At 45.0% G+C, this 27,934-nt stretch overlaps 2 protein-coding genes across 4 annotated transcripts in view; both read right to left on the reverse strand.

Annotated features, from left to right (window-relative positions):
* Window positions 1-116: 116 nt before the first annotated feature.
* On the reverse strand, window positions 117-8,570 carry LOC118940254 (microfibril-associated glycoprotein 4-like). Its single transcript, XM_036948797.2, has 5 exons — window positions 8,448-8,570; window positions 6,327-6,515; window positions 5,801-5,897; window positions 2,883-3,050; window positions 117-821 (listed from the first exon to the last, which is right to left on the reverse strand). Exons 1-5 carry the CDS (start codon window positions 8,451-8,453, stop codon window positions 541-543), a joined length of 741 nt encoding a protein of 246 aa, XP_036804692.2. The 5' UTR covers window positions 8,454-8,570; the 3' UTR covers window positions 117-540.
* A 15,438-nt stretch (window positions 8,571-24,008) lies between these two features.
* LOC118940255 (noelin-2) overlaps window positions 24,009-27,934 on the reverse strand; it is a 74,310-nt gene continuing 70,384 nt past the window's right edge. For all 3 annotated transcript variants that reach the window (XM_090195091.1, XM_090195089.1, XM_090195090.1), the window contains exon 8: window positions 24,009-26,185. In XM_090195091.1, coding sequence (XP_090051217.1) covers window positions 25,865-26,185 — 321 coding nt within the window. In that variant the 3' untranslated portion in view covers window positions 24,009-25,864. The remainder of the gene's footprint in view (window positions 26,186-27,934) is intronic.

Genomic DNA, 27,934 nt, shown 5'->3' on the forward strand with positions numbered 1-27,934 from the left:
TTGCAATGAAAACTCTAAGATCATGTTACAACCTTGACTTTGACACATTCAGCCATCCAATCTGATTGATTATAATAAATAAATAAATACAGTAAATAAAGACAGAATGCAGTGAATTTGTCTTTGAAATGCTTTAGTTATTATTTGAGTCAAGTAACAGTGGAATCAAGAGAAAGAGAGCCCATCGTGCTGCTATAACATGAAACACTACTTTAACATCCAAGATGATAATAATAGTGATGATATAGTGACCATATAAGAGATAGAGAGCCCATTGTGCTGTCATAACATGAAACACTACTTTAACATCCAAGATGATAATGATAGTGATAATGTAGTGGCCATATTGTTCTGTAGGTGTTAGTGTAATCGTGATAATGCAGTGACCATATTGTTCTCTAGGTGTTAGTGTTACAGTGATGATGTAGTGACCGTATTATTCTCTAGGTGTTAGTGTCTGTCTGGCTAGCTCTGGTGCCCCCTCCTCCACATTCATTTAGAGATGGTGACATTAGGTCAGGACTGATAGAGTCAGTTATGTTACTCCTGCTCCTGGACAGCCACAGCATCAGAGACAGCCCTGATCTTAAAGGAAATGCTTTTCAGAGAGTAGTCTACCCCTTTCCAGTGCTGCCAAAAAACAGACACAGAAGTGAAAGATGTTTCCGGATGTGGGGCGTACAGGGAGTTAGGGTTAGCATGCGTACAGTCACCGTACCAGAATCCACCCAGGTGGCGCCTGGCACAGTGGTCTCCCCAGGTATCTTGATCATTGTCGTAGGTGCTGAACTTCATGCCGTTGCTGAACGACAAGGAGTCCCCTGAGAATCAACCAAAAAAACAGAGCTAAAAAAAGTACCAACAGACAGAGCACAGTAACCTGGTTAATCCAACAGACAGAGTACACTAACCTGGTTAAACCAACAGACAGAGTACGGTAACCTGGTTAAACCAACAGACAGAGTACAGTAACCTGGTTAAACCAGGAACCAACAGACAGAGCACAGTAACCTGGTTAAACCAACAGACAGAGCACAGTAACCTGGTTAAACCAACAGACAGAGAACAGTAACCTGGTTAAACCAAGAGACAGAGCACAGTAACCTGGTTAAACCAACAGACAGAGAACAGTAACCTGGTTAAACCAACAGACAGAGCACAGTAACCTGGTTAAACCAACAGACAGAGAACAGTAACCTGGTTAAACCAACAGACAGAGCACAGTAACCTGGTTAAACCAACAGACAGAGAACAGTAACCTGGTTAAACCAAGAGACAGAGCACAGTAACCTGGTTAAACCAACAGACAGAGAACAGTAACCTGGTTAAACCAACAGACAGAGCACAGTAACCTGGTTAAACCAACAGACAGAGAACAGTGACCTGGTTAAACCAACAGACAGAGCACAGTAACCTGGTTAAACCAACAGACAGAGCACAGTAACCTGGTTAAGTAGGGTCTGCCATCATTCCCTGTGAACTGGACAGTGTGTTTACAGGAAGTAGGGTCTGCCATCATGCCCTGTGAACTGGACTGTGTGTTTACAGGAAGTAGGGTCTGCCATCATTCCCTGTGAACTGGACTGTGTGTTTACAGGAAGTACGGTCTGCCATCATTCCCTGTGAACTGGACTGTGTGTTTACAGGAAGTAGGGTCTGCCATCATTCCCTGTGAACTGGACTTGGTGTTTACAGGAAGTAGGGTCTGCCATCATGCCCTGTGAACTGGACAGTGTGTTTACAGGAAGTAGGGTCTGCCATCATTCCCTGTGAACTGGAATGTGTGTTTACAGGAAGTAGGCTCTGCCATCATGCCCTGTGAACTGGACTGTGTGTTTACAGGAAATAGGGTCTGCCATCATTCCCTGTGAACTGGAATGTGTGTTTACAGGAAGTAGGCTCTGCCATCATTCCTTGTGAACTGGACTGTGTGTTTACAGGAAGTAGGGTCTGCCATCATTCCCTGTGAACTGGACTGTGTGTTTACAGGAAGTAGGGTCTGCCTTCATTCCCTGTGAACTGGACTGTGTGTTTACAGGAAGTAGGCTCTGCCATCATTCCCTGTGAACTGGACTGTGTGTTTACAGGAAGTAGCAACAGCATGACTTTAGATCATTAGAACACATTTGCCAAAAGCTACAAAATACACCTGACTAGATTTATGCAAATGTGTTCAGAACCAGTCAACAGTTTGGACACACCTACTCATTCCAGGGTTTTTCTTAAATTTGTACTATTTTCTACATTGTAGAATAATAGTGGAGACATCAAAACTATGAAATAACACATATGGAATCATGTAGGAACCAAAAAAGTCTTCAACAAATCAAAATATATTTGAGAGTCTTCAAAGTAGCCACCCTTTGACTTGATGACAGCTTTGCACACTCTTGGCATTATCTCAACCAAAATGATCACTAAATCAGGTTTTCAAGATATGTAACTTTCAAAATATATGCATTTTTTTTTTTACAGGGATTTCTGTATTTTAAAGTACAAATACCAAAATATAGTTTTTTGGGTTGAGTTTTCCTTTAAGACTGAACTCTTCACTCTAAACTTTGTGGCGGAAGCTAGAACATCTGATGTCACCATCGTCTATGGTGTCACATCATAACTCTTCCCCTGTGTGTGTGTTTAGTTCCTACGGGTTGTTGGAAATAGTTCACATTTCGGGAGCTAGAACATCTGATGTCACCATCGTCTATGGTGTCACATCATAACTCTTCCCCTGTGTGTGTGTGTTTAGTTCCAACGGGTTGTTGGAAATAGTTCACATTTCCAACAACCCGTAGGAACTAAACACACACAGGGGAAGAGTTATGATGTGACACCATAGACGATGGTGATGATGTTAAAGCTGAAGAAGAAGAAGAACTCACCTGCCCCTCCGTCTACATAAGTGCCCAGTCTCAGTGTGTATCCGTAGTTCTCAGGATCAATGGAGAAGGACGTGTATTTAGCATAAACTTTCCCTCCCTCAAAGTCCTCCATGTCCACTCTCAGCTCATTCTTCTTCCTCATCGTCAGGAGGAAGATGTTGTCCAGACCTGACAAGAACAGAAAGCATAAAGGTCCTGTTACATTTCAGCTCCTAGCTCCTTTCCTTACCTCCTATCCCCTTTCCTCTAGCTCTTAGCCCCTTCCCCTAGCTCTTAGCCCTTTCCTCTAGCTCTTAGCCCCTTCCCCTAGCTCTTAGCCCTTTCCTCTAGCTCTTAGCCCCTTCTCCTAGCTCCTAGCCCCTTCCTCTAGCTCCTTCCCCTAGCTCTTAGCCCTTTCCTCTAGCTCTTAGCCCCTTCTCCTAGCTCCTAGCCCCTTCCTCTAGCCCCTTCCTCTAGCTCTTAGCCCTTTCCTCTAGCTCTTAGCCCCTTCCCCTAGCTCCTAGCCCCTTCCTCTAGCTCTTAGCCCCTTCCCCTAGCTCCTAGCCCCTTCCTCTAGCTCCTAGACACCCTTCCTCTAGCTCTTAGCCCCTTTCACTAGCTCCTAGCCCCTTCCTCTAGCTCTTAGCCCATTCCTCTAGCTCATAGCCCCTTCCTCTAGCTCTTAGCCCCTTGCCCTAGCTCCTAGCCCCTTCCTCTAGCTCCTAGCTCCTTCCTCTAGCTCTTATCCCCTTCCCCTAGCTCTTAGCTCCTTCCCCTAGCTCTTAGCCCCTTCCTTTAGCTCTTAGCCCCTGCTCCTAGCCCCTTCCTCTAGCTCTTAGCCCCTTCCCCTAGCTCCTAGCCCCTTCCTCTAGCTCCTAGCTCCTTCCTCTAGCTCTTAGCCCCTTCCCCTAGCTCCTAGCCCCTTCCTCTAGCTCCTAGCTCCTTCCTCTAGCTCTTATACCCTTCCCCTAGCTCTTAGCTCCTTCCCCTAGCTCTTAGCCCCTTCCTTTAGCTCTTAGCCCATGCTCCTAGCCCCTTCCTCTAGCTCTTAGCCCATTCCCCTTCCCCTAGCCCCTTCCTCTAGCTCCTAGCCCCGTCCTCTAGCTCTTAGCCCATTCCCCTTCCCCTAGCCCCTTCCTCTAGCTCCTAGCCCCTTCCTCAAGCTCTTAGCCCCTTCCCCTTCCCCTAGCCCCTTCCTCTAGCTCTTAGCCCCCTCCCCTTCTCCTAGCCCCTTCCTCTAGCTCTTAGCCCCTTCCCCTTCCCCTAGCCCCGTCCTCTAGCTCTTAGCCCCCTCCCCTTCCCCTAGCCCCTTCCTCTAGCTCCTAGCCCCTTCCTCAAGCTCTTAGCCCCTTCCCCTTCCCCTAGCCCCTTCCTCTAGCTCTTAGCCCCCTCCCCTTCCCCTAGCCCCTTCCTCTAGCTCTTAGCCCCTTCCCCTTCCCCTAGCCCCTTCCTCAAGCTCTTAGCCCCTTCCCCTTCCCCTAGCCCCTTCCTCTAGCTCTTAGCCCCTTCCCCTTCCCCTAGCCCCGTCCTCTAGCTCTTAGCCCCCTCCCCTTCCCCTAGCCCCTTCCTCTAGCTCCTAGCCCCTTCCTCTAGCTCTTAGCCCCCTCCCCTTCCCCTAGCCCCGTCCTCTAGCTCTTAGCCCCTTCCTCTAGCTCCTAGCCCCTTCCTCTAGCTCCTAGCCCCCTCCCCTTTCCCTAGCCCCGTCCTCTAGCTCTTAGCCCCTTCCTCTAGCTCCTAGCCCCTTCCTCTAGCTCTTAGCCCCCTCCCCTTCCCCTAGCCCCGTCCTCTAGCTCTTAGCCCTTTCCTTTAGCTCTTAGCCCCTTCCCCTAGCTCCTAACCCCCTTCTCTAGTTCCTAGCCCCTTCCTCTAGCTCCTAGCCCCTTCCTCTAGATCCTAGCCCCTTCCCCTAGCTCCTTCCTCTAGCTCCTAGCTCCTTCCTCTAGTTCCTAGCCCCTTCTCCTTCCCCTAGCTCCTAACCCCCTTCTCTAGTTCCTAGCCCCTTCCTCTAGATCCTAGCCCCTTCCTCTAGCTCCTAACCCCTTCCCATAGCTCCTAACCCCTTCCCCTAGCTCCTAACCCCCTTCTCTAGTTCCTAGCCCCTTCCTCTAGCTCCTAGCCCCTTCCCCTAGCTCCTTCCTCTAGCTCCTAGCTCCTTCCTCTAGCTCCTAACCCCTTCCCATAGCTCCTAACCCCTTCCCCTAGCTCCTAACCCCCTTCTCTAGTTCCTAGCCCCTTCCTCTAGCTCCTAGCCCCTTCCCCTAGCTCCTTCCTCTAGCTGCTAGCCCCTTCCTCTAGTTCCTAGCCCCTTCCCCTTCCCCTAGCTCCTAACCCCCTTCTCTAGTTCCTAGCCCCTTCCTCTAGATCCTAGCCCCTTCCCCTAGCGCCTTCTTCTAGCTCCTAGCCCCTTCATCTAGCTACTAGCCCCTTCCCCTAGCTCCTTCCTCTAGCTACTAGCCCCTTCCCCTAGCTCCTTCCTCTAGCTCCTAGCTCCTTCCTCTAGCTCCTAACCCCTTCCCATAGCTCCTAACCCCTTCCCCTAGCTCCTAACCCCCTTCTCTAGTTCCTAGCCCCTTCCTCTAGCTCCTAGCCCCTTCCCCTAGCTCCTTCCTCTAGCTGCTAGCCCCTTCCTCTAGTTCCTAGCCCCTTCCCCTTCCCCTAGCTCCTAACCCCCTTCTCTAGTTCCTAGCCCCTTCCTCTAGATCCTAGCCCCTTCCCCTAGCGCCTTCTTCTAGCTCCTAGCCCCTTCATCTAGCTACTAGCCCCTTCCCCTAGCTCCTTCCTCTAGCTACTAGCCCCTTCCCCTAGCTCCTTCCTCTAGCTCCTAGCTCCTTCCTCTAGCTCCTAACCCCTTCCCATAGCTCCTAACCCCTTCCCCTAGCTCCTAACCCCTTCCCCTAACTTCTTCTCATTTGGTTTTCTCAGATCTGAGGAGGACTCACCCAGCCAGTACTCTCCAGCCACATTACCAAAGCCAGATTTGTAGTGTGCCCAGGGTCTGTAAAAGTTCTCTGTTCCATCCATTCTCCTTTGGAACACCTGAGAGGAGAGAGAGGGCAGAGAGAGAGGGCAGAGAGAGAGAGGGCAGAGAGAGAGAGGGCAGAGAGAGAGGGCAGAGAGAGAGCGAGGGCAGAGAGAGAGGGCAGGGAGAGGATGAGAGAGAGATCGAGAGAGAAGAGATAAGGGGGAGAAGGACAGCGAGGGAAGAGAGGGGGAGGGGGAAGTAGGAACAGAGGTAAGGGAAGGGAGAGAGACACGGGGGAAAGAGAAAGAGGAGGGAGACAGAGAGCGGGGAGAGAGACACGGGGGAAAGAGAAAGAGGAGGGAGACAGAGAGGGGGGAGAGAGACACGGGGGAAAGAGAAAGAGGAGGGAGACAGAGAGCGGGGAGAGAGATGTCATTATCATACGTTTTGCACCACCGACACATCACAAACATCACAGATGATCTATAAAGGTCTCTACTCACAGTCCACCTCCCTCCATCCGTGTTCATGTCACAGTAGACATGCAAGGGGGTGGTGGGACCCCCAGGGTAGATGGTGTACACCCCACTGGGTTTGGTGTTGTCATATTGATAGATGTCATCACAGTTCTGAGGGAGGTAGACCTGAGAGAGGACGGCTACAGGAGCCAGCAGAGACAGGAGCAAAAAGACCTGGGAGACAGGGACAGGGAAAACATTCACACAACATTCAAACAACATTTTAAAAAACATTAAAACAACATTTACTTTACTGTTCAATGTTGTCAGTGTAGTACATGCAGCAAAACAACCCAGAGTAGAGATACATACACACATAACCTCACATAACATTCACACAACTTTAGATCAACACATAACCTCACATAACATTCAGACAACTTTAGATACACACATAACCTCACATAACATTCAGACAACTTTAGATCCACACATAACCACACATAACATTCAGATAACTTTAGACCCACACATAACCTCACATAACATTCAGATAACTTTAGATCCACACATAACCTCACATAACATTCAGACAACTTTAGATCAACACATAACATTCAGATAACTTTAGATCCACACATAACCTCACATAACATTCAGATAACTTTAGATCCACACATAACCTCACATAACATTCAGACAACTTTAGATCAACACATAACATTCAGATAACTTTAGATCCACACATAACCTCACATAACATTCAGATAACTTTAGATCCACACATAACCTCACGTAACATTCAGACAACTTTAGATCCACACATAACCTCACATAACATTCAGATAACTTTAGACCCACACATAACCTCACATAACATTCAGATAACTTTAGATCCACACGTAACCTCACATAACATTCAGACAACTTTAGATCAACACATAACCTCACATAACATTCAGACAACTTTAGATACACACATAACCTCACATAACATTCAGACAACTTTAGATCCACACATAACCACACATAACATTCAGATAACTTTAGACCCACACATAACCTCACATAACATTCAGATAACTTTAGATCCACACGTAACCTCACATAACATTCACACAACTTTAGATCAACACATAACCTCACATAACATTCAGACAACTTTAGATACACACATAACCTCACATAACATTCAGACAACTTTAGATCCACACATAACCACACATAACATTCAGATAACTTTAGACCCACACATAACCTCACATAACATTCAGATAACTTTAGATCCACACATAACCTCACATAACATTCAGACAACTTTAGATCAACACATAACATTCAGATAACTTTAGATCCACACATAACCTCACATAACATTCAGATAACTTTAGATCCACACATAACCTCACATAACATTCAGACAACTTTAGATCAACACATAACATTCAGATAACTTTAGATCCACACATAACCTCACATAACATTCAGATAACTTTAGATCCACACATAACCTCACGTAACATTCAGACAACTTTAGATCCACACATAACCTCACATAACATTCAGATAACTTTAGACCCACACATAACCTCACATAACATTCAGATAACTTTAGATCCACACGTAACCTCACATAACATTCAGACAACTTTAGATCAACACATAACATTCAGATAACTTTAGATCCACACATAACCTCACATAACATTCAGATAACTTTAGATCCACACATAACCTCACATAACATTCAGACAACTTTAGACCCACACATAACCTCACATAACATTCAGACAACTTTAGATCCACACATAACAGTCAGACAACTTTAGATCCACACATAACATTCAGATAACTTTAGATCCACACATAACCTCACATAACATTCAGACAACTTTAGATCCACACATAACCTCACATAACAGTCAGACAACTTTAGATCCACACATAACATTCAGATAACTTTAGATCCACACATAACCTCACATAACATTCAGACAACTTTAGATCCACACATAACCTCACATAACATTCAGACAACTTTAGATCCACACGTAACCTCACATAACATTCAGACTATTAAAACGGTAGAATAAAATGTTTTGAATTATCCACTTACTTTGCATGGATATGGTACATATCATATCAGTGTTAATAGATAAGTCATACCTTCATCCTGAAGAGTGGGTAGTGGTGGACTGTGCTGTGTGTCTGTCTGTCTTATAGCCCCTAACCAAGGCTGCACTACCTGGTCTAAACTAGATGTGGTGGGAACCACACACCTGTCTGTCTGGCTTATAGCCCCTAACCAAGGCTGCACTACCTGGTCTAAACTAGACGTGGTGGGAACCACACACCTGTCTGTCTGGCTTATAGCCCCTAACCAAGGCTGCACTACCTGGTCTAAACTAGAAGTGGTGGGAACCACACACCTGTTTGGTTGTCTTTATGTGTCTGCGTGGGTGTGTGGGTATGTAGCTGGGGAGAGGGAGAGGGGGGCAGGGTGAGAGGGTGGGGGAGTGGGGGACAGGGTGAGAGGGAGGGGGAGTGGCGGACAGGGTGAGAGGGAGGGGGAGTGGGGGACAGGGGGAGAAGGGCACAGGGGGAGAGGGAAAGGGAGGGGGTGAGACAGGGATAGAGGGAGAGGGAAAGAGGGGGAGAAGGGGAGGGGGAGAGGGGTAAAGGGAGGAGGAGGGGGCATGTGCAGAACAGGGGGAGTTATGGGAGTGCCTCTTTCTATCTCTCCCCGCCCACCACCATGTCTATCTCTGACAACCTTTGTAGGTTGGCGTAGTCCATTCCCCCTCCCCGCAGAGACTGCCTCAGCATGCAGAGGACTGCCCCAGTGTTGATGCCTCATTCTGGGGAGAGTGTAAATCTAGCTCCAGGCTTCTCTCTGGGCCTGCTGATGGATGGAAGAAGGCCTCTCGCTCGCTCCCCAGCAGGATTCGTTGATAGGGCGTGTGTGAATGTGTGTGTGTGTGTCATCATAATGTAATGACTCCAAGGTCAGAAGGGACAGAAGATCCATATCCTGTTCACTCCCTTCATTTCCTCTCCTCCCCTCTTTAATACTGCTTCATGGACCTGGAATGAGGGATGGAAGCCAGCGTTGATTAGTGCACACACACACACACACACACACACACACACACACACACACACACACACACACACACACACACACACACACACACACACACACACACACACACACACACACACACACACACAGTCCCTTCACTGTGCAATGCTGGTAAACCCCACCTGGGGGCAGTACTCTCCCTTTCTCTGTCTGACAGTCTGACTGTCTCTCTGACAGTATCTCTGTTTGTCTCTGACTGTCTGGCTGTCTGACTATCTATCTATATGTATGTATGTATGTATGTATGTATGTATGTATGTATGTATGTCTGCCTACCTACCTACCTGTCTGTCTGCCTACCTACCTGTCTGACTGCCTACCTGTCTGTCTGTCTGTCTGTCTGTCTGTCTGCCTATCTCTCTGTCTGGCTGTCTCTCTCTCCTTCTCTGTCTGTTTCTCTGTCTCTCTGTCTCTATGTCTGTTTGCATGCCTGTCTGTCTGTTTTCCCTCCACTCCATATCTCCCTCCCCTACCTCACCTCTCCTCTCTCTTTCCAGTTAGAATATATATATATATATATATATATATATATATATATATATATATATATATATATATCACAGACTATATATATCTCCCTCCATCCCTCTCTCCTGATAGAATATATATATATATATTCACTATATCTCTCCCTCTGTCTCCTGATATAGACTACCATTCAAAAGTTTGGGTCACTTAGAAATGTCCTTCTTTTTTTTGTCCACTAAAATAACATCACATTGATCAGAAATACAGTGTAGACATTGTTAATCTTGTAAGTGACTATTGTAGCTGGAAACGGCAGATTTTTAATGGAACATCTACATAGGCGTACAGAGGCCCATTATCAGCAACCATCACTCCTGTGTTCCAATGGCACGTTGTGTTAGCTAATACAAGTTTATCATTTTAAAAGGCTATTTAATCATTAGAAAAACCTTTTGCAATTATGTTAGCACAGCTGAAAACTGTTGTTCTGATTAAAGAAGCAATAGAACTGGCCTTCTTTAGACTAGTTGAGTATCTGGAGCATCAGCATTTGTGGGTTCGATTACAAACTCAAAATGGCCAGAAAAAAATAACTTTCTTCTGAAACTCGTCAGTCTATTCTTGTTCTGGGAAATGAAGGCTATTCCATGCGAGAAATTGCCAAGAAACTGAAGATCTCGTGCAACGCTCTGTACTACTCCCTTTAAATAACATCGCAAACTGGCTCTAACCAGAATAGAAAGAGGAGTGGGAGGCCCCGGTGCACAACTGATTAAGAGGACAAGTACATTACAGTGTCTAGTTTGAGAAGCAGACGTCTCACAAATCCTCAACTAGGAGCTTCATTAAATAGTAACCAAAAAAACACCAGTCTCAATGTCAACAGTGGAGAGACGACTCCGGGATGAGTTCCTCTGTGTTCTTTTTCTTCATCTTTACTTTTTTTTGGCCAGTCTGGCTTTTTCTTTGCAACTCTGCCTAGAAGGATCCTGGTGTCACCTATGTCTTATATTAAACATATTCAGTTACCACACACACACACACACACACACACACACACACACACACACACACACACACACACACACACACACACACACACACACACACACACACACACACACACACACACACACACACACACACACACACACACACACACAAACACACACACACACAAATACACATGGCTAAAAGTATGTGGACAGATGCTCGTCAAACATCTCATTCAAACCTCATGTGTATTAATATGGAGTTGATCCCCCATTTGCTGCCTTGACAGCCTCCACTCTTCTGGGAGGGCTTTCCACTAGATGTTGGAACATTGCTGCTATAACAGCCTCCACTCTTCTGGGAAGGTTTTCCACTAGATGTTGGAACATTGCTGCTATAACAGCATCCACACTTCTGGGAAGCCTTTCCACTAGATGTTGGAACATTGCTGCTATAACAGCATCCACTCTTCTGGGAAGGCTTTCCACTAGATGTTGGAACATTGCTGCTATAACAGCCTCCACTCTTCTGGGAAGGCTTTCCACTAGATGTTGGAACATTGCTGCTATAACAGCCTCCACTCTTCTGGGAAGCCTTTCCACTAGATGTTGGAACATTGCTGCAGGGACTTGCTCCGATTCAGCCAAGAGCATCAGTGAGGTCAGGCACTGATGTTGTGCGATTAGGCCTGACTCGCAGTCTGCGTTCCAATTCATCCCAAAGGTGTTCGATGAGGTTGCGGTCAGGGCTCTTTGCAGGCCAATCAAATTCTTCCACACCGAACCTGACATTTGGACCTCGTTTTGTGCAGGGGGGGTGTTGTCCTACTGAAACAGGAACGGGCCTTCCCCAAAGTGCTGCCAAGTTGGGAGCACAGAATTTTCAAGCATGTCATTGTGTGCTGTAGCGTTAAGATTTCCCTTCACTGCAACTAAGGGGCCCAAACCATAAAAAAAACAGCCCCACACCATTATTCCTCCTCCACCAAACTTTACAGTTGGCACTATACACATTGGGGCAGGTAGCGTTCTCCTGGCATCCTCCAAACCCAGATTAGTCCATGGGACTGATGCCATATGGTCTCGCATGATTCATCACTTCAGACGTGTTTCCACTGCTCCAGTCCAATGGTGGCGAGCTTTCCACCACTCCAGCCAACGCTTGGCATTGCGCATGGTGACCTTAGGCTTGTGTACAGCTGCTCGGCCATGGAAACCCATTTCATGAAGCTCACGACGAACAGTTATTGTGCTGACGTGGCTTCCAGAGGAAGTTTGAAACTCGGTAGTGAGTGTTGCAACCGAGAACAGACCATTTTTAAGCGCTTCAGCACTCTGCGGTCTCGTTCTGTCAGCTTGTGTGGCCTACCACTTTGCATCTGAGCCGTTGTTGCTCCTAGACATTTCCACTTAACAATAACAGCACTTACAGTTGACCGGGGCAGCTCTAGCAGGGCAAAAATTTAACAAACTGACTTGTTGGAAAGGTGGCATCCTATGACGATGACAAGTTGAAAGTCCCTGAGCTCTTCAGTAAAGCCATTCTACTGCCAATGTTTGTCTATGGAGATTGCATGGCTGTGTGCTCGAGTTTAAACACCTGTCAGCAAAGGGTGTGGCTGAAATAGACGAATCCACTAATTTGTCAACCACAGGAGGATGGTGAGGGGAGGATGGCTCATAATAATGGCCGGAACATCGCAAATGAAATGGCATCAAACACCTGGAAACCATGGAAACCATGTGTTTGATGTATTTGTTACCCTTCCACTGATTCCGCTCCTGTCATCACCAAGTGCCTTGTGCCACCAACATCCTGTTATCACCAAGAGCCTGTCATCACCAACATCCTGTCATCACCAACATCCTGTTATCACCAACATCCTGTTATCACCACGAGCCTGGTGCCACCAACATCCTGTTATCACCAACATCCTGTCATCACCAACATACTGTCATCACCAACATCCTGTCATCACCAACATCCTGTTATCACCAACAGCCTGTTATCACCAACACCCTGTCATCAACAAGAGCCTGGTTCCACAAACATCCTGTTATCACCAACATCCTGTTATCACCAACTTCCTGTCATCACCAACTTCCTGTCATCACCAAAATCCTGTCATCACCAACATCCTGTCATTACCAACATCCTGTTATCACCAACATCCTGTCATCACCAACATCCGGTCATCACCAACATCTTGTTATCCCAACATCCTGTTATCACCAACATCCTGTTATCACCAACACCCTGTCATCACCAACATCCTGTTATCACCAACATCCTGTTATCACCAACTTCCTGTCATCACCAACTTCCTGTCATCACCAAAATCCTGTCATCACCAACATCCTGTCATTACCAACATCCTGTTATCACCAACATCCTGTCATCACCAACATCCGGTCATCACCAACATCTTGTTATCCCAACATCCTGTTATCACCACGAGCCTGGTGCCACCAACATCCTGTTATCACCAACATCCTGTCATCACCAACATACTGTCATCACCAACATCCTGTCATCACCAACAGCCTGTCATCACCAACACCCTGTCATCACCAACAGCCTGTTATCACCAACACCCTGTCATCAACAAGAGCCTGGTTCCACCAACATCCTGTTATCACCAACATCCTGTTATCACCAACTTCCTGTCATCACCAACTTCCTGTCATCACCAAAATCCTGTCATCACCAACATCCTGTCATTACCAACATCCTGTTATCACCAACATCCTGTCATCACCAACATCCGGTCATCACCAACATCTTGTTATCCCAACATCCTGTTATCACCAACATCCTGTTATCACCAATAGCCTGTTATCACCAACCTCCTGTCATCACCAACATCCTGTTATCACCAACTTCCTGTCATCACCAACTTCCTGTCATCACCAACATCCTGTTATCACCAACATCCTGTTATCACCAACATCCTGTCATCACCAACATCCGGTCATCACCAACATCCTGTCATCACCAACATCCTGTTATCACCAAGAGCCTGTTTTCACCAACATCCTGTTATCACCAACATCCTGTAATCACCAACATCCTGTCATCACCAACATCCTGTTATCACCAAGAGCCTGTTTTCACCAACATTCTGTTATCACCAATAGCCTGTTATCACCAACATTCTGTTATCACCAATAGCCTGTCATCACCAACATCCTGTCATCACCAACATCCGGTCATCACCAACATCTTGTTATCCCAACATCCTGTTATCACCAATAGCCTGTCATCACCAACATCCTGTTATCACCAATAGCCTGTTATCACCAACATCCTGTTATCACCAATAGCCTGTCATCACCAACTTCCTGTCATCACCAACATCCGGTCATTACCAACATCTTGTTATCCCAACATCCTGTTGTCATGGAGTGTATTTCTGTTGATAGATGTGTGTGTGTGTGTGTGTGTGTGTGTGTGTGTGTGTGTGTGTGTGTGTTGGCAGGACAGCTTATTAAAGAATCATCTGCTTCCATCTCCTGTATCCTACTGAGCAACAAGCTGGTCACACACACACACACACACACACACACACACACACACACACACACACACACACACACACACACACACACACACACACACACACACACACACACACACACACACACACACACACAACCAGTTCAATCTGTGTTGTAGATGAGGGTTACACACAGACACATCTCTCTCTCTCTCTCTCTCGCTCTCTCTCTCTCTCTGTCTCTCTCCATCTCCCTCTCTCTCTCTGTCTCTCTCCATCTCCCTCTCTCTCTCTGTCTCTCTCCATCTCCCTCTCTCTCTCTGTCTCTCTCCATCTCCCTCTCTCTCTCTGTCTCTCTCCATCTCTCTCTCAATTCAATTCAATTCAATTCAAGGGCTTTATTGGCATGGGAAACATGTGTTAACATTGCCAAAGCAAGTGAGGTAGATAATATATGAAGTGAATATATAAAGTGAAATAAACAATAAAATTAACAGTAAACATTACACATACAGAAGTTTCAAAACAATAAAGACATTACAAATGTCATATTGTATTTTTACAGTGTTTTAACAATGTACAAATGGTTAAAGGACACAAGATAAAATAAATAAGCATAAATATGGGTTGTATTTACAATGGTGTGTGTTCTTCACTGGTTGCCCTTGTCTCGTGGCAACAGGTCACAAATATTGCTGCTGTGATGGCACACTGTGGAATTTCACCCAGTAGATATGGGAGTTTATCAAAAGTGGATTTGTTTTCGAATTCTTTGTGGATCTGTGTAATCTGAGGGAAATATGTCTCTCTAATATGGTCATACATTGGGCAGGAGGTTAGGAAGTGCAGCTCAGTTTCCACCTCATTTTGTGCGCAGTGAGCACATAGTCTGTCTTCTCTTGAGAGCCAAGTCTGCCTACGGCGGCCTTTCTCAATAGCAAGGCTATGCTCACTGAGTCTGTACATAGCCAAAGCTTTCCTTAATTTTGGGTCAGTCACAGTGGTCAGGTATTCTGCCGCTGTGTACTCCCTGTTTAGGGCCAAATAGCATTCTAGTTTGCTCTGTTTTTTTGTTAATACTTTCCAATGTGTCAAGTAATTATCTTTTTGTTTTCTCATGATTTGGTTGGGTCTAATTGTGCTGTTGTCCTGGGGCTCTGTAGGGTGTGTTTGTGTTTGTGAACAGAGCCACAGGACCAGCTTGCTTAGGGGACTCTTCTCCAGGTTAATCTCTCTGAAGGTGATGGCTTTGTTATGGAAGGTTTGGGAATCACTTCCTTTTAGGTGGTTATAGAATTTAACGGCTCTTTTCTGGATTTTGATCATTAGTGGGTATCGGCCTAATTCTGCTCTGCATGCATTATTTGGTGTTTTACGTTGTACACGGAGGGAGGATATTTTTGCAGAATTCTGCGTGCAGAGTCTCAATTTGGTGTTTGTCCCATTTTGTGAAGTCTTGATGAGCGGACCCCAGACCTCACAACCATAAAGGACAATGGGTTCTGTCACTGATTCAAGTATTTTTAGCCAAATCCTAATTGGTATGTTGAAATTTATGTTCCTTTTCTCTCAGATCGTTCACAGCTTTGTGGAAGTTACCTGTGGCGCTGATGTTTAGGCCAAGGTATGTACAGTTTTTTGTGTGCTCTAGGGCAACAGTTTCTAGATGGAATTTGTATTTGTGGTCCTGGTGACTGGACCTTTTTTGGAACACCATTATTTAGGTCTTACTGAGATTTACTGTTAGGGCCCAGGTCTGACAGAATCTGTGCAGAAGATCTAGGTACTGCTGTAGGCCCTCCTTGGTTGGTGACAGAAGCACCAGATCATCAGCAAATAGCAGACATTTGACTTCGGATTCTAGTAGGGTGAGGCTGTGTGTTTTTGCCAATTTTAACCGCACACTTGTTGTTTGTTTACATGGATTTTATAATGTCGTATGTTTTACCCCCAACACCACTTTCCATCAGTTTGTATAGCAGACCCTCATGCCAGATTGAGTCGAAGGCTTTTTTGAAATCAACAAAGCATGAGAAGACTTAGCCTTTGTTTTGTTTTGTTTGGTTGTCAATTAGGGTGTGCAGGGTGAATACATGGTCTGTTGTACGGTAATTTGGTAGAAAGCCAATTTGACATTTTCTCAGTACATTGTTTTCATTGAGGAAATGTACAAGTCTGCTGTTAATGATAATGCAGAGGATTTTCCCAAGGTTACTGTTGACGCATATTCCACGGTAGTGATTGGGGTCAAATTTGTCTCCACTTTTGTGGATTGGGGTGATCAGTCCTTGTTTCCAAATATTGGGGAAGATGCCAGAGCTAAGGATGATGTTAAAGAGTTTTAGTATAGCCAATTGGAATTTGTTGTCTGTATATTTGATCATTTCATTGAAGATACCATCAACACCACAGGCCTTTTTGGGTTGGAGGGTTTTATTTTGTCCTGTAACTCATTCAATGTAATTGGAGAATCCAGTGGGTTCTGGTAGTCTTTAATAGTTTATTCTAAGATTTGTATTTGATCATGTACATATTTTTGCTCTTTATTCTTTGTTATAGAGCCAAAAAGATTGGAGAAGTGGTTTACCCATACATCTCCATTTTGGATAGATCATTCTTCGTGTTGTTGTTTGTTTAGTGTTTTCCAATTTTCCCAGAAGTGGTTAGAGTCTATGGATTCTTCAATTACAGTGCCTTGCGAAAGTATTCGGCCCCCTTGAACTTTGCGACCTTTTGCCACATTTCAGGCTTCAAACATAAAGATATAAAACTGTATTTTTTTGTGGAGAATCAACAACAAGTGGGACACAATCATGAAGTGGAACGACATTTATTGGATATTTCAAACTTTTTTAACAAATCAAAAACTGAAAAATTGGGCGTGCAAAATTATTCAGCCCCCTTAATTAATACTTTGTAGCGCCACCTTTTGCTGCGATTACAGCTGTAAGTCGCTAGGGGTATGTCTCTATCAGTTTTGCACATCGAGAGACTGAAATGTTTTCCCATTCCTCCTTGCAAAACAGCTCGAGCTCAGTGAGGTTAACGAGTACATTTGCATTTCCAGGTGTCTACTTTAGACATCTGCGTCTCAAGTAGGAGCAAGAAGTTAACTATTAAAGCTTTAAACCGCTCACTTGAAGCTTCACTCATGCATAAGTTATACTTAAACCCCAAATTGTTCTCCAGTAGATCATTAAGAAAGACGTATCCTTTGTTCAAAAATGTCCTTTTTGCCTTCATACAGATTACAACTTCTCATTTCCTACTAATTGAAAAGGACATTTTGTTTAAAGTATCGCCCTTTCTTCAACAAGCCAAACAACGCTGGTTACAATTTCAGTTTTTTCCCCCAGAACAAATATTACAACAAATGTAATGGTTAAACTCAAATATACTGATTAATAAAAACTATTCTTTATGGATAAAAAAAGGTATTATATTTATATATGATATTATGAATAGAAATTGAGGAGTTGTGTGACATATGCAGTTATCAAAAATATATGTGAATAGCTGCTCCATCCAAACTTACAACCAACTGATTGCAGCACGACCACAAACATGGAGGAGGCAAGTGGAAAAGGCAGAAGCTATTTTATGCAAGGTAGATGTCAATTCTTCATGGCTAGCTAGCTAGATAATCATTATTCATGGGTAGCTAGCTAGCTAATAATTATTCATGGGTAGCTAGCTAGATAATAATTCTTCATGGGTAGCTAGCTAGATAATAATTATTAATGGGTAGCTAGCTAGATAACAATTATTAATGGGTAGCTAGCCAGATAACAATTATTAATGGGTAGCTAGCTAGAAAATAATTATTCATGGGTAGCTAGCTAGATAACAATTATTAATGGGTAGCTAGCTAGATAATAATTCTTCATGGGTAGCTAGCTAGCTAATAATTCTTCATGGGTAGCTAGCTAGCTAATAATTCTTCATGGGTAGCTAGCTAGCTAATAATTCTTCATGGGTAGCTAGCTAGCTAATACTTCTTCATGGGTAGCTAGCTAGCTAATAATTATTCATGGGTAGCTAGCTAGCTAATCATTATTTGAGGCTATCTGGCTAGCAGTAGCAGCTAGCCAGTTAGCCCTATTGACTTACTTGCTATTTACACACACTGCAGTGGTTATTGTGGGCCGGTAAACATGCAGAAATTACCACATCATGTATTTGTTAATGAATCAGATAAAACATTGTAGTCAGGGAATATATGAGATGTGAATAGCCAACATTTCATTCCAAAGTCAGAGTGTATTTTCTCTCGCTTCAGCTCAAACAATGGCCGCCATTGATTTCGATACATTTGTGTAATTTTTTAAGTGGTTGCTTCATATTTCTGTGCATTCCATTGAAGCTTGCATGGATGCTTCAAAATATGTACAAACGGAGTGCAGATTTGCGTGCTTGGAGCACAGTGTCTCTCCCCTCCTTCACCTTCTCTAACCTCTACCTCCAAATCTCCCAATCTCTCCTCTCCTTCACCTTCTCTAACCTCTACCTCCAAATCTCCCAATCTCTCCTCTCCTTCACCTTCTCTAACCTCTACCTCCAAATCTCCCAATCTCTCCCCTCCTTCACCTTCTCTAACCTCCACCTCCAAATCTCCCAATCTCTCCTCCCCTTCACCTTCTCTAACCTCTACCTCCAAATCTCCCAATCTCTCCTCTCCCCTCCTTCACCTTCTCTAACCTCTACCTCCAAATCTCCCAATCTCTCCTCTCCTTCACCTTCTCTAACCTCTACCTCCAAATCTCCCAATCTCTCCCCTCCTTCACCTTCTCTAACCTCTACCTCCAAATCTCCCAATCTCTCCTCTCCTTCACCTTCTCTAACCTCTACCTCCAAATCTCCCAATCTCTCCCCTCCTTCACCTTCTCTAACCTCTACCTCCAAATCTCTCCTCTCCCATTCTCCCCCTCTCTAACTCCTACCTTCTCTCAACCTCTCTGCTTCTATACCCCTACTCCCTTTTTCTCTGTACTCCCCTCTCTCTCTCTCTCTCTCTCTCTGTGCAGTGAGTGTGGGTCCGTTTGACCACTCTAAAATATTGATGATTGAATAACTACTCTGTTTCTGCTCCCTTTCTCTCCTCTCTCTCTCTCTCTCGCTCCTTCTCTCCACTCCCTCCCTCCCTTTCTCTCCTCTCTCTCTCGCTCCTTCTCTCCACTCCCTCCCTCCCTTTCTCTCCTCTCTCTCTCGCTCCTTCTCTCCTCTCCCTCCCTCCCTTTCTCTCCTCTCTCTCTCGCTCCTCTCTCTCTCCTCTCTCTCTCTCTCTCTCTCTCTCTCCACTCCCTCCCTCCCTTTCTCTCCTCTCTCTCTCGCTCCTTCTCTCCACTCCCTCCCTCCCTTTCTCTCCTCTCTCTCTCGCTCCTTCTCTCCCTTCTCTCACCAGTCGGGTTGGTTCAACCTCACTAAACTGAATGATGTTCTCGCTCACACCTCTCTGTCCAATCCCTCTCTCCCATTCCTCTTTCTCACAGGGGGTCTCATTTAACTGCTGTGAAATATTAATCAAATTGATATCTGAGAGAGAGAGAGAAAGAGAGAGAGAGAGAGAACGAGGGATGGAGAGAAAGAGGGATGAGAGAAAGAGGGATGGAGAGAAAGAGGGATAGATGATAGACAGATAGAGAGAGAGAGAGAGAGAGAGAGAGAAAGAGGGATAGATGATAGACAGATAGATTAATAAAAAATGAAGGACTAAAAATTATGCTTTCAGAATCTCCCTGAGCTTCTCTTTCTCTGGTGTGTGTGTCTGTGTGTGTGTGTGTGTGTGTGTGTGTGTGTGTGTGTGTGTGTGTGTGATTCCGGAGTGCCGTCTGGAAAAGCACAGCCTCTCTTCCGCTGCAGAGGGAACACCAAGCCAGGAGACTGGTTCTACGCCAGGAGAGAGAGAGAGAGAGAGAGAGAGAGAGAGAGAGAGAGAGAGAGAGAGAGAGAGAGAGAGAGAGAGAGAGAGAGAGAGAGAGAGAGAGAGAGGGGGGGGGGGGTTGCCTAGCACCAGGGGAAGGATGGAGAACCTGTGCCAGGAGAGAGAAGAGGACGGAGAGAAGAAGAGAAAGGAGGGGGGAACACGAGCACCAGGGAAGGATGGAGACTCTGTCAGACTGGGGCCATGCCAGGACATGATACACTGGAGAGGAAGAGAGGGGGTGGAGGAGGAGAAGGAGGAAGAGGAGGAGGAGGAGGAGGAGGAGGAGGAGAGGGTGGAGGAGAGGAGAAAGAGAAGTAGAAATGGAGGAAGACAGTGAAAAAAAGAGAGGAGAAAAAATGAGGAGAGATTGTCACCAACGTCTTAACAACATCAATATAATATAACCACATTCTGTCACAACAACATCAATATAATATAACCACATTCCAACATCACAACAACATCAATATAATATAACCACATTCTGTCACAACAACATCAATATAATATAACCACATTCTGTCACAACAACATCAATATAATATAACCACATTCTGTCACAACAACATCACTATAATATAACCACATTCTGTCACAACAACATCAATATAATATAACCACATTCTGTCACAACAACATCAATATAATATAACCACATTCTGTCACAACAACATCAATATAATATAACCACATTCTGACACAACATCATCAATATAATATAACCACATTCCAACATCACAACAACATCAATATAATATAACCACATTCTGTCACAACAACATCAATATAATATAACCACATTCTGTCACAACAACATCAATATAATATAACCACATTCCAACATCACAACAACATCAATATAATATAACCACATTCCAACATCACAACATCATCAATATAATATAACCACATTCTGTCACAACAACATCAATATAATATAACCACATTCTGTCACAACAACATCAATATAATATAACCACATTCTGTCACAACATCATCAATATAATATAACCACATTCTGTCACAACAACATCAATATAATATAACCACATTCTGTCACAACAACATCAATATAATATAACCACATTCTGTCACAACAACATCAATATAATATAACCACATTCTGTCACAACATCATCAATATAATATAACCACATTCTGTCACAACAACATCAATATAATATAACCACATTCTGTCACAACAACATCAATATAATATAACCACATTCTGTCACAACAACATCAATATAATATAACCACATTCTGTCACAACAACATCAATATAATATAACCACATTCTGTCACAACATCATCAATATAATATAACCACATTCTGTCACAACAACATCAATATAATATAACCACATTCTGTCACAACAACATCAATATAATATAACCACATTCTGTCACAACAACATTAATATAATATAACCACATTCTGTCACAACAACATCAATATAATATAACCACATTCTGTCACAACAACATCAATATAATATAACCACATTCTGTCACAACAACATCGATATAATATAACCACATTCCAACATCACAACAACATCAATATAATATAACCACATTCTGTCACAACAACATCAATATAATATAACCACATTCCAACATCACAACAACATCAATATAATATAACCACATTCTGTCACAACAACATCAATATAATATAACCACATTCTGTCACAACAACATCAATATAATATAACCACATTCTGTCACAACAACATCAATATAATATAACCACATTCTGTCACAACAACATCAATATAATATAACCACATTCCAACATCACAACAACATCAATATAATATAACCATATTCTGTCAAAATAGAGGACAGACGCATGGCGGTGAGCCATCTCTCCTTCGTCTCCTCCTCCCTCCGTCCATCTCTCCTTCGTCTCCTCCTCCCTCCGTCCATCTCCCCTTCGTCTCCTCCTCCCTCCGTCCATCTCCCCTTCGTCTCCTCCCTCCGTCCATCTCTCCTTTCATCGCCTCCTTCTTCCTTCCATCTCCTCCCTCCCTCCATCTACCTCTTTATCCCTCCCTCCCTCCCTCCATCTCACTCTACGTTAGTAGTCTGTTCATTATGTGTGTGTTTATCATGGATTCAGGACAGTAGGGGTCGTGACTTGGAAATAATAAGACACAATTATTGTGAGTCATAGTCTAATGCCACACACACACACACACACACACACACACACACACACACACACACACACACACACACACACACACACACACACACACACACACACACACACACACACACACACACACACACACACACACACACACAAATACACACACACACACACACACAAATACACACACACACACACACACACAAATACACACACATAAATACACACACACACACATAAATACACACACATAAATACACACACACTTCCCATGCTTTCCCTTTTTAGACTCTTTCAGACTGTTTTTTCAGATCTTATTTTCTTTGTTGATTTGGTTATGCATCTCCCTCCTCTCCTCCTCCCCTCCTCTCCTCCTCTCCTCCTCTCTTTCTCTACTCCCCTCCTCTACTGCTTCTCCTTCATCTGCCTCCTCTCCTCCTCTCTTTCTCTACTCCCCTCCTCTACTGCTTCTCCTTCATCTGCCTCCTCTCCTCCTCTCTTTCTCTACTCCCCTCCTCTACTGCTTCTCCTTCATCTGCCTCCTCCTCTCCTCCTCCTCTCCTCCTCCCCTCCTCTCCTCCTCTCTTTCTCTACTCCCCTCCTCTACTGCTTCTCCTTCATCTCCCTCCTCCTCTCCTCCTCCTCTCTTCCTCTCCTCCTCCTCTCCTCCTCCACTGCTTCTCCTTCATCTCCCTCCTCTCCTCCTCTCTTTCTCTACTGTTTCTTCTCCTCCACTGCTTCTCCTTCATCTGCCTCCTCCTCTCCACTCCCCCTCCTCCCCTCCTCTACTGCTTCTCCTTCATCTCCCTCCTCCCATCCTCCTCTCCTCCTCTCTTCCTCTCCTCCTCCTCTCCTCCTCTACTGCTTCTCCTTCATCTGCCTCCTCCTCTCCTCCTCTGCTGCTTCTCCTTCATCTCCCTCCTCCTCTCCTCCTCCTCTCTTCCTCTCCTCCTCCTCTCCTCCTCCACTGCTTCTCCTTCATCTGCCTCCTCCTCTCCTTCTCTCTTCCTCTCCTCTACTGCTTCTCCTTCATCTGCCTCCTCCTCTCCTCCTCTCCTCCTCTCTTTCTCTACTGTTTCTTCTCCTCCACTGCTTCTCCTTCATCTCCCTCCTCTCCTCCTCTCTTTCTCTACTGTTTCTTCTCCTCTACTGATTCTCCTTCATCTCCCATGTCCTCCCTCTCTCCTCCTCCTGTAATCTGTTCCAGTGTGTACAGATGTAACAGAGGTTGACAGATCTCCAGTGGTGTCCTACAGCTCAACTGGTCAGTACGTTGTCAAGGAGGGCGGTCAGGTGTGTTGGGGTCAGAGGACCACCGGTTGGAGCCCAGTAAGGGGACAAGGACAGTGGAGGAAGAGAAGCTGTTAGCAACACACTGACGCTGGTCTCACAGTAACAACAGACAGTTAGATGGTAAACAGGGACATTTATCCTCTCCTCTCCTCTCCTCTCCTCTCCTCTCCTCTCCTCTCTTCTCTTCTCTTCTCTTCTCTTCTCCTCTCCTCTCCTCTCCTCTCCTCTGTTCCAGAAATAACAGCAGACTGATAGATGGTAAACAGGAACATTTATTTCAGGTTTAACATAAAGAACCATGCTGTCTCTCTCAACACATTATCAATATTATATAGAGGCCCAAATGATACCTTATTCCCTATATAGTGCACTTCTATAGACCAGAGCAAAATTCTCTATATAGTGCACTTCTATAGACCAGAGCTCTATTCTCTACATAGTGCACTTCTATAGACCAGAGCTCTATTCTCTACATAGTGCACTTCTATAGACCAGAGCTCTATTCTCTACATAGTGCACTTCTATAGACCAGAGCTCTATTCTCTACATAGTGCACTTCTATAGACCAGAGCCCTATATTTCCTATATAGTGCACTACATTAGACCAGAGCCCTATTCCCGATATAGTGCACTACATTAGACCAGAGCCCTATTCCCTATATAGTGCACTACATTAGACCAGAGCCCTTTTCCCTATATAGTGCACTACTTTGGGCTCTGGTCATAAAGTAGAACAACATATTCAACTTCTGTGTCTCTTTCTTTTCTCCACAACCCCAGACTGTCTCCACGACCCCAGACTGTCTCCACAACCCCAGACTGTCTCCACAACCCCAGACTGTCTCCACAACCCCAGACTGTTTCCATCTTCAGTCAGAATGTATTTTCCTCAAATATATAGACACACCAACTGTCCCAGATACAGGCTCTCTCTCTCTATATATAGATATAGTCCATCAGTCCTCCTCCTCCTCCTCTCTCTATAGATATAGTCCATCAGTCCTCCTCCTCTCTCTATAGATATAGTCCATCAGTCCTCCTCCTCTCTCTATAGATATAGTCCATCAGTCCTCCTCCTCTCTCTAGAGATATAGTCCATCAGTACTCCTCCTCTCTCTATAGATATAGTCCATCAGTCCTCCTCCTCTCTCTAGAGATATAGTCCATCAGTACTCCTCCTCTCTCTATAGATATAGTCCATCAGTCCTCCTCCTCTCCCTAGAGATATAGTCCATCAGTCCTCCTCCTCTCTCTAGAGATATAGTCCATTAGTCCTCCTCCTCTCTCTAGAGATATAGTCCATCAGTCCTCCTCCTCTCTCTAGAGATATAGTCCATCAGTCCTCCTCCTCCTCCTCTCTCTCTCTAGAGATATAGTCCATCAGTTCTCCTTCTCCTCCTCTCTCTATGGAGATATAGTCAATCAGTCCTCCTTCTCCTCCTCTCTCTAGAGATATAGTCCATCAGTCCTCCTCCTCTCTCTAGAGATATAGTCCATCAGTCCTCCTCCTCTCTCTAGAGATATAGTCCATCAGTACTCCTCCTCCTCCTCTCTCTCTCTAGAGATATAGTCCATTAGTCCTCCTTCTCCTCCTCTCTCTCTCTAGAGATATAGTCCATCAGTTCTCCTTCTCCTCCTCTCTCTATAGAGATATAGTCCATTAGTCCTCATTCTCCTCCTCTCTCTCTCTAGACATATAGTCCATCAGTCCTCCTTCTCCTCTCTCTAGAGATATAGTCAATCAGTCCTCCTTCTCCTCCTCTCTCTATAGAGATATAGTCCATCAGTCCTCCTTCTCCTCCTCTCTCTAGAGATATAGTCCATCAGTCCTCCTTCTCCTCCTCTCTCTAGAGATATAGTACATCAGTCCTCCTTCTCCTCTTCTCTCTCTATAGAGATAAAGTCCACCAGTCCTCCTTCTCCTCCTCTCTCTCTATAGATAGTCCATCAGTCCTCCTTCTCCTCCTCCCCTCCTCTTCTTCCTCTCAAGATATAGTCATCAGTCTCTCACCCACTCCCCTCCCACTCCCCCTCCTCCTCCTCTCTCTGTATAGAGATATAGTCCGTCAGTCTCTCTCCTCTCCTCTCCCTCCTCCCCTCCTCTCCTCCTCTATCCATCGCTCTGTATAACATGAAACAGGGTCACGTTATAGATGACCTGATGTCCATTGTTCCATGTGTAGAGGGCCCTCTCTCTGGGGTTGTAGTCCATCATGGAGATGTGAGAGTACTGGTTGTGGAAGGGGATGTCTGTGTACTCATAGCTGGAGGAGTTGGTGTGGTAAGCAAAGTGGACCTTAGCTCCGGCAAGATGGGAGTTGGTGACGTACAGGGTACCACAGATCATGAAGGTCTCCCCTGCGCTGCGTTTAGGAAACCCTGTGTCCCAACTCTGGAGAATGTCGAGAGAACGAGGATCCAACCGACTGACCTGGAGAGAGGGAGGGAGGGGGTGAGGGAGGAAGGAAGGAAGTAAGTAAGGAAGGAAGGAAGGAAGGAAGGAAGGAAGGAAGGGAGGAAGGGAGGGAGGGAACGACGGGGTGAGGGAGGGAGGGGGTGAGGGAGGGAGGGATGGAGGGAGGGAACGACGGGGTGAGGGAGGGAGGGGGTGAGGGAGGGAGGGATGGAGGGAGGGGGTGAGGGGGGAGGGGGTGATGGGGGAGAGAGGAAGGGAGGGAACGAGGGGTGAGGGAGGGAGGGAGGGAACAAGTGGGTGAGGGAGGGAGGGAGGGAACGAGGGGGGTGAGGGGGAGGGGGTGATGGGGGAGGGAGGAAGGGAGGGAGGGAACGAGGGGGTGAGGGAGGGAGGGAGATAAAGGAGAGAGAGATGTGACCTTCGACACACACACATCCTCCCTACCAGTATGTTAGAGATGTAGACTAGCTACCAGTATGTTAGAGATGTAGACTACCTACCAGTATGTTGGAGGTGTAGACTACCTACCAGTATGTTAGAGATGTAGACTACATACCAGTATGTTAGAGATGTAGACTACCTACCAATATGTTAGAGATGTAGACTACCTACCAGTAGAGGTGTAGACTACCTACCAGTATAGATGTAGACTACCTACCAGTAGAGATGTAGACTACCTACCAGTATGTTAGAGGTGTAGACTACCTACCAGTAGAGGTGTAGACTACCTACCAGTAGAGATGTAGACTACCTACCAGTATGTTAGAGGTGTAGACTACTACCAGTAGAGATGTAGACTACCTACCAGTAGAGATGTAGACTACCTACCAGTATGTTAGAGGTGTAGACTACCTACCAGTATGTTAGAGGTGTAGACTACCTACCAGTAGAGATGTAGACTACCTACCAGTATGTTAGAGGTGTAGACTACCTACTAGTATGTTAGAGGTGTAGACTACCTACCAGTAGAGGTGTAGACTACCTACCAGTATGTTAGAGGTGTAGACTACCTACCAGTATGTTAGAGGTGTAGACTACCTACCAGTATGTTAGAGATGTAGACTACCTACCAGTATGTTAGAGATGTAGACTACCTACCAGTACGTTAGAGGTGTAGACTACCTACCAGTATGTTAGAGATGTAGACTACATACCAGTATGTTAGAGATGTAGACTACCTACCAGTATGTTAGAGATGTAGACTACCTACCAGTATGTTAGAGATGTAGACTACCTACCAGTATGTTAGATGTGTAGACTACCTACCAGTATGTTGGAGATGTAGACTACCTACCAGTACGTTAGAGGTGTAGACTATCTACCAGTATGTTAGAGATGTAGACTACATACCAGTATGCTAGAGATGTAGACTACCTACCAATATGTTAGAGATGTAGACTACCTACCAGTAGAGGTGTAGACTACCTACCAGTATGTTAGAGGTGTAGACTACTACCAGTAGAGGTGTAGACTACCTACCAGTATGATAGAGGTGTAGACTACTACCAGTATGATAGAGATGTAGACTACCTACCAGTAGAGATGTAGACTACCTACCAGTATGTTAGAGGTGTAGACTACCTACCAATATGTTGGAGGTGTAGACTACCTACCAGTATGTTAGAGGTGTAGACTACCTACCAGTATGTTAGAGATGTAGACTACCTACCAGTATATTAGAGATGTAGACTACCTACCAGTACGTTAGAGGTGTAGACTATCTACCAGTATGTTAGAGATGTAGACTATCTACCAGTATGTTGG

Source organism: Oncorhynchus mykiss, chromosome 13 (assembly GCF_057628025.1).
Source record: "Oncorhynchus mykiss isolate SJ-2025 chromosome 13, ASM5762802v1, whole genome shotgun sequence".
NCBI lineage: Eukaryota > Metazoa > Chordata > Actinopteri > Salmoniformes > Salmonidae > Oncorhynchus > Oncorhynchus mykiss.

What these genes read in the sequence shown, in the direction of transcription:
- LOC118940254 (XM_036948797.2), bottom strand. An exon ending in GGCTGGAGAGTACTGGCTGG is followed by an intron (nt 3,051 to 5,800) that starts GTGAGTCCTCCT and finishes TGTTCTTGTCAG; the next exon opens with GTCTGGACAACATCTTCCTC. An exon ending in TTATGTAGACGGAGGGGCAG is followed by an intron (nt 822 to 2,882) that starts GTGAGTTCTTCT and finishes GTTGATTCTCAG; the next exon opens with GGGACTCCTTGTCGTTCAGC.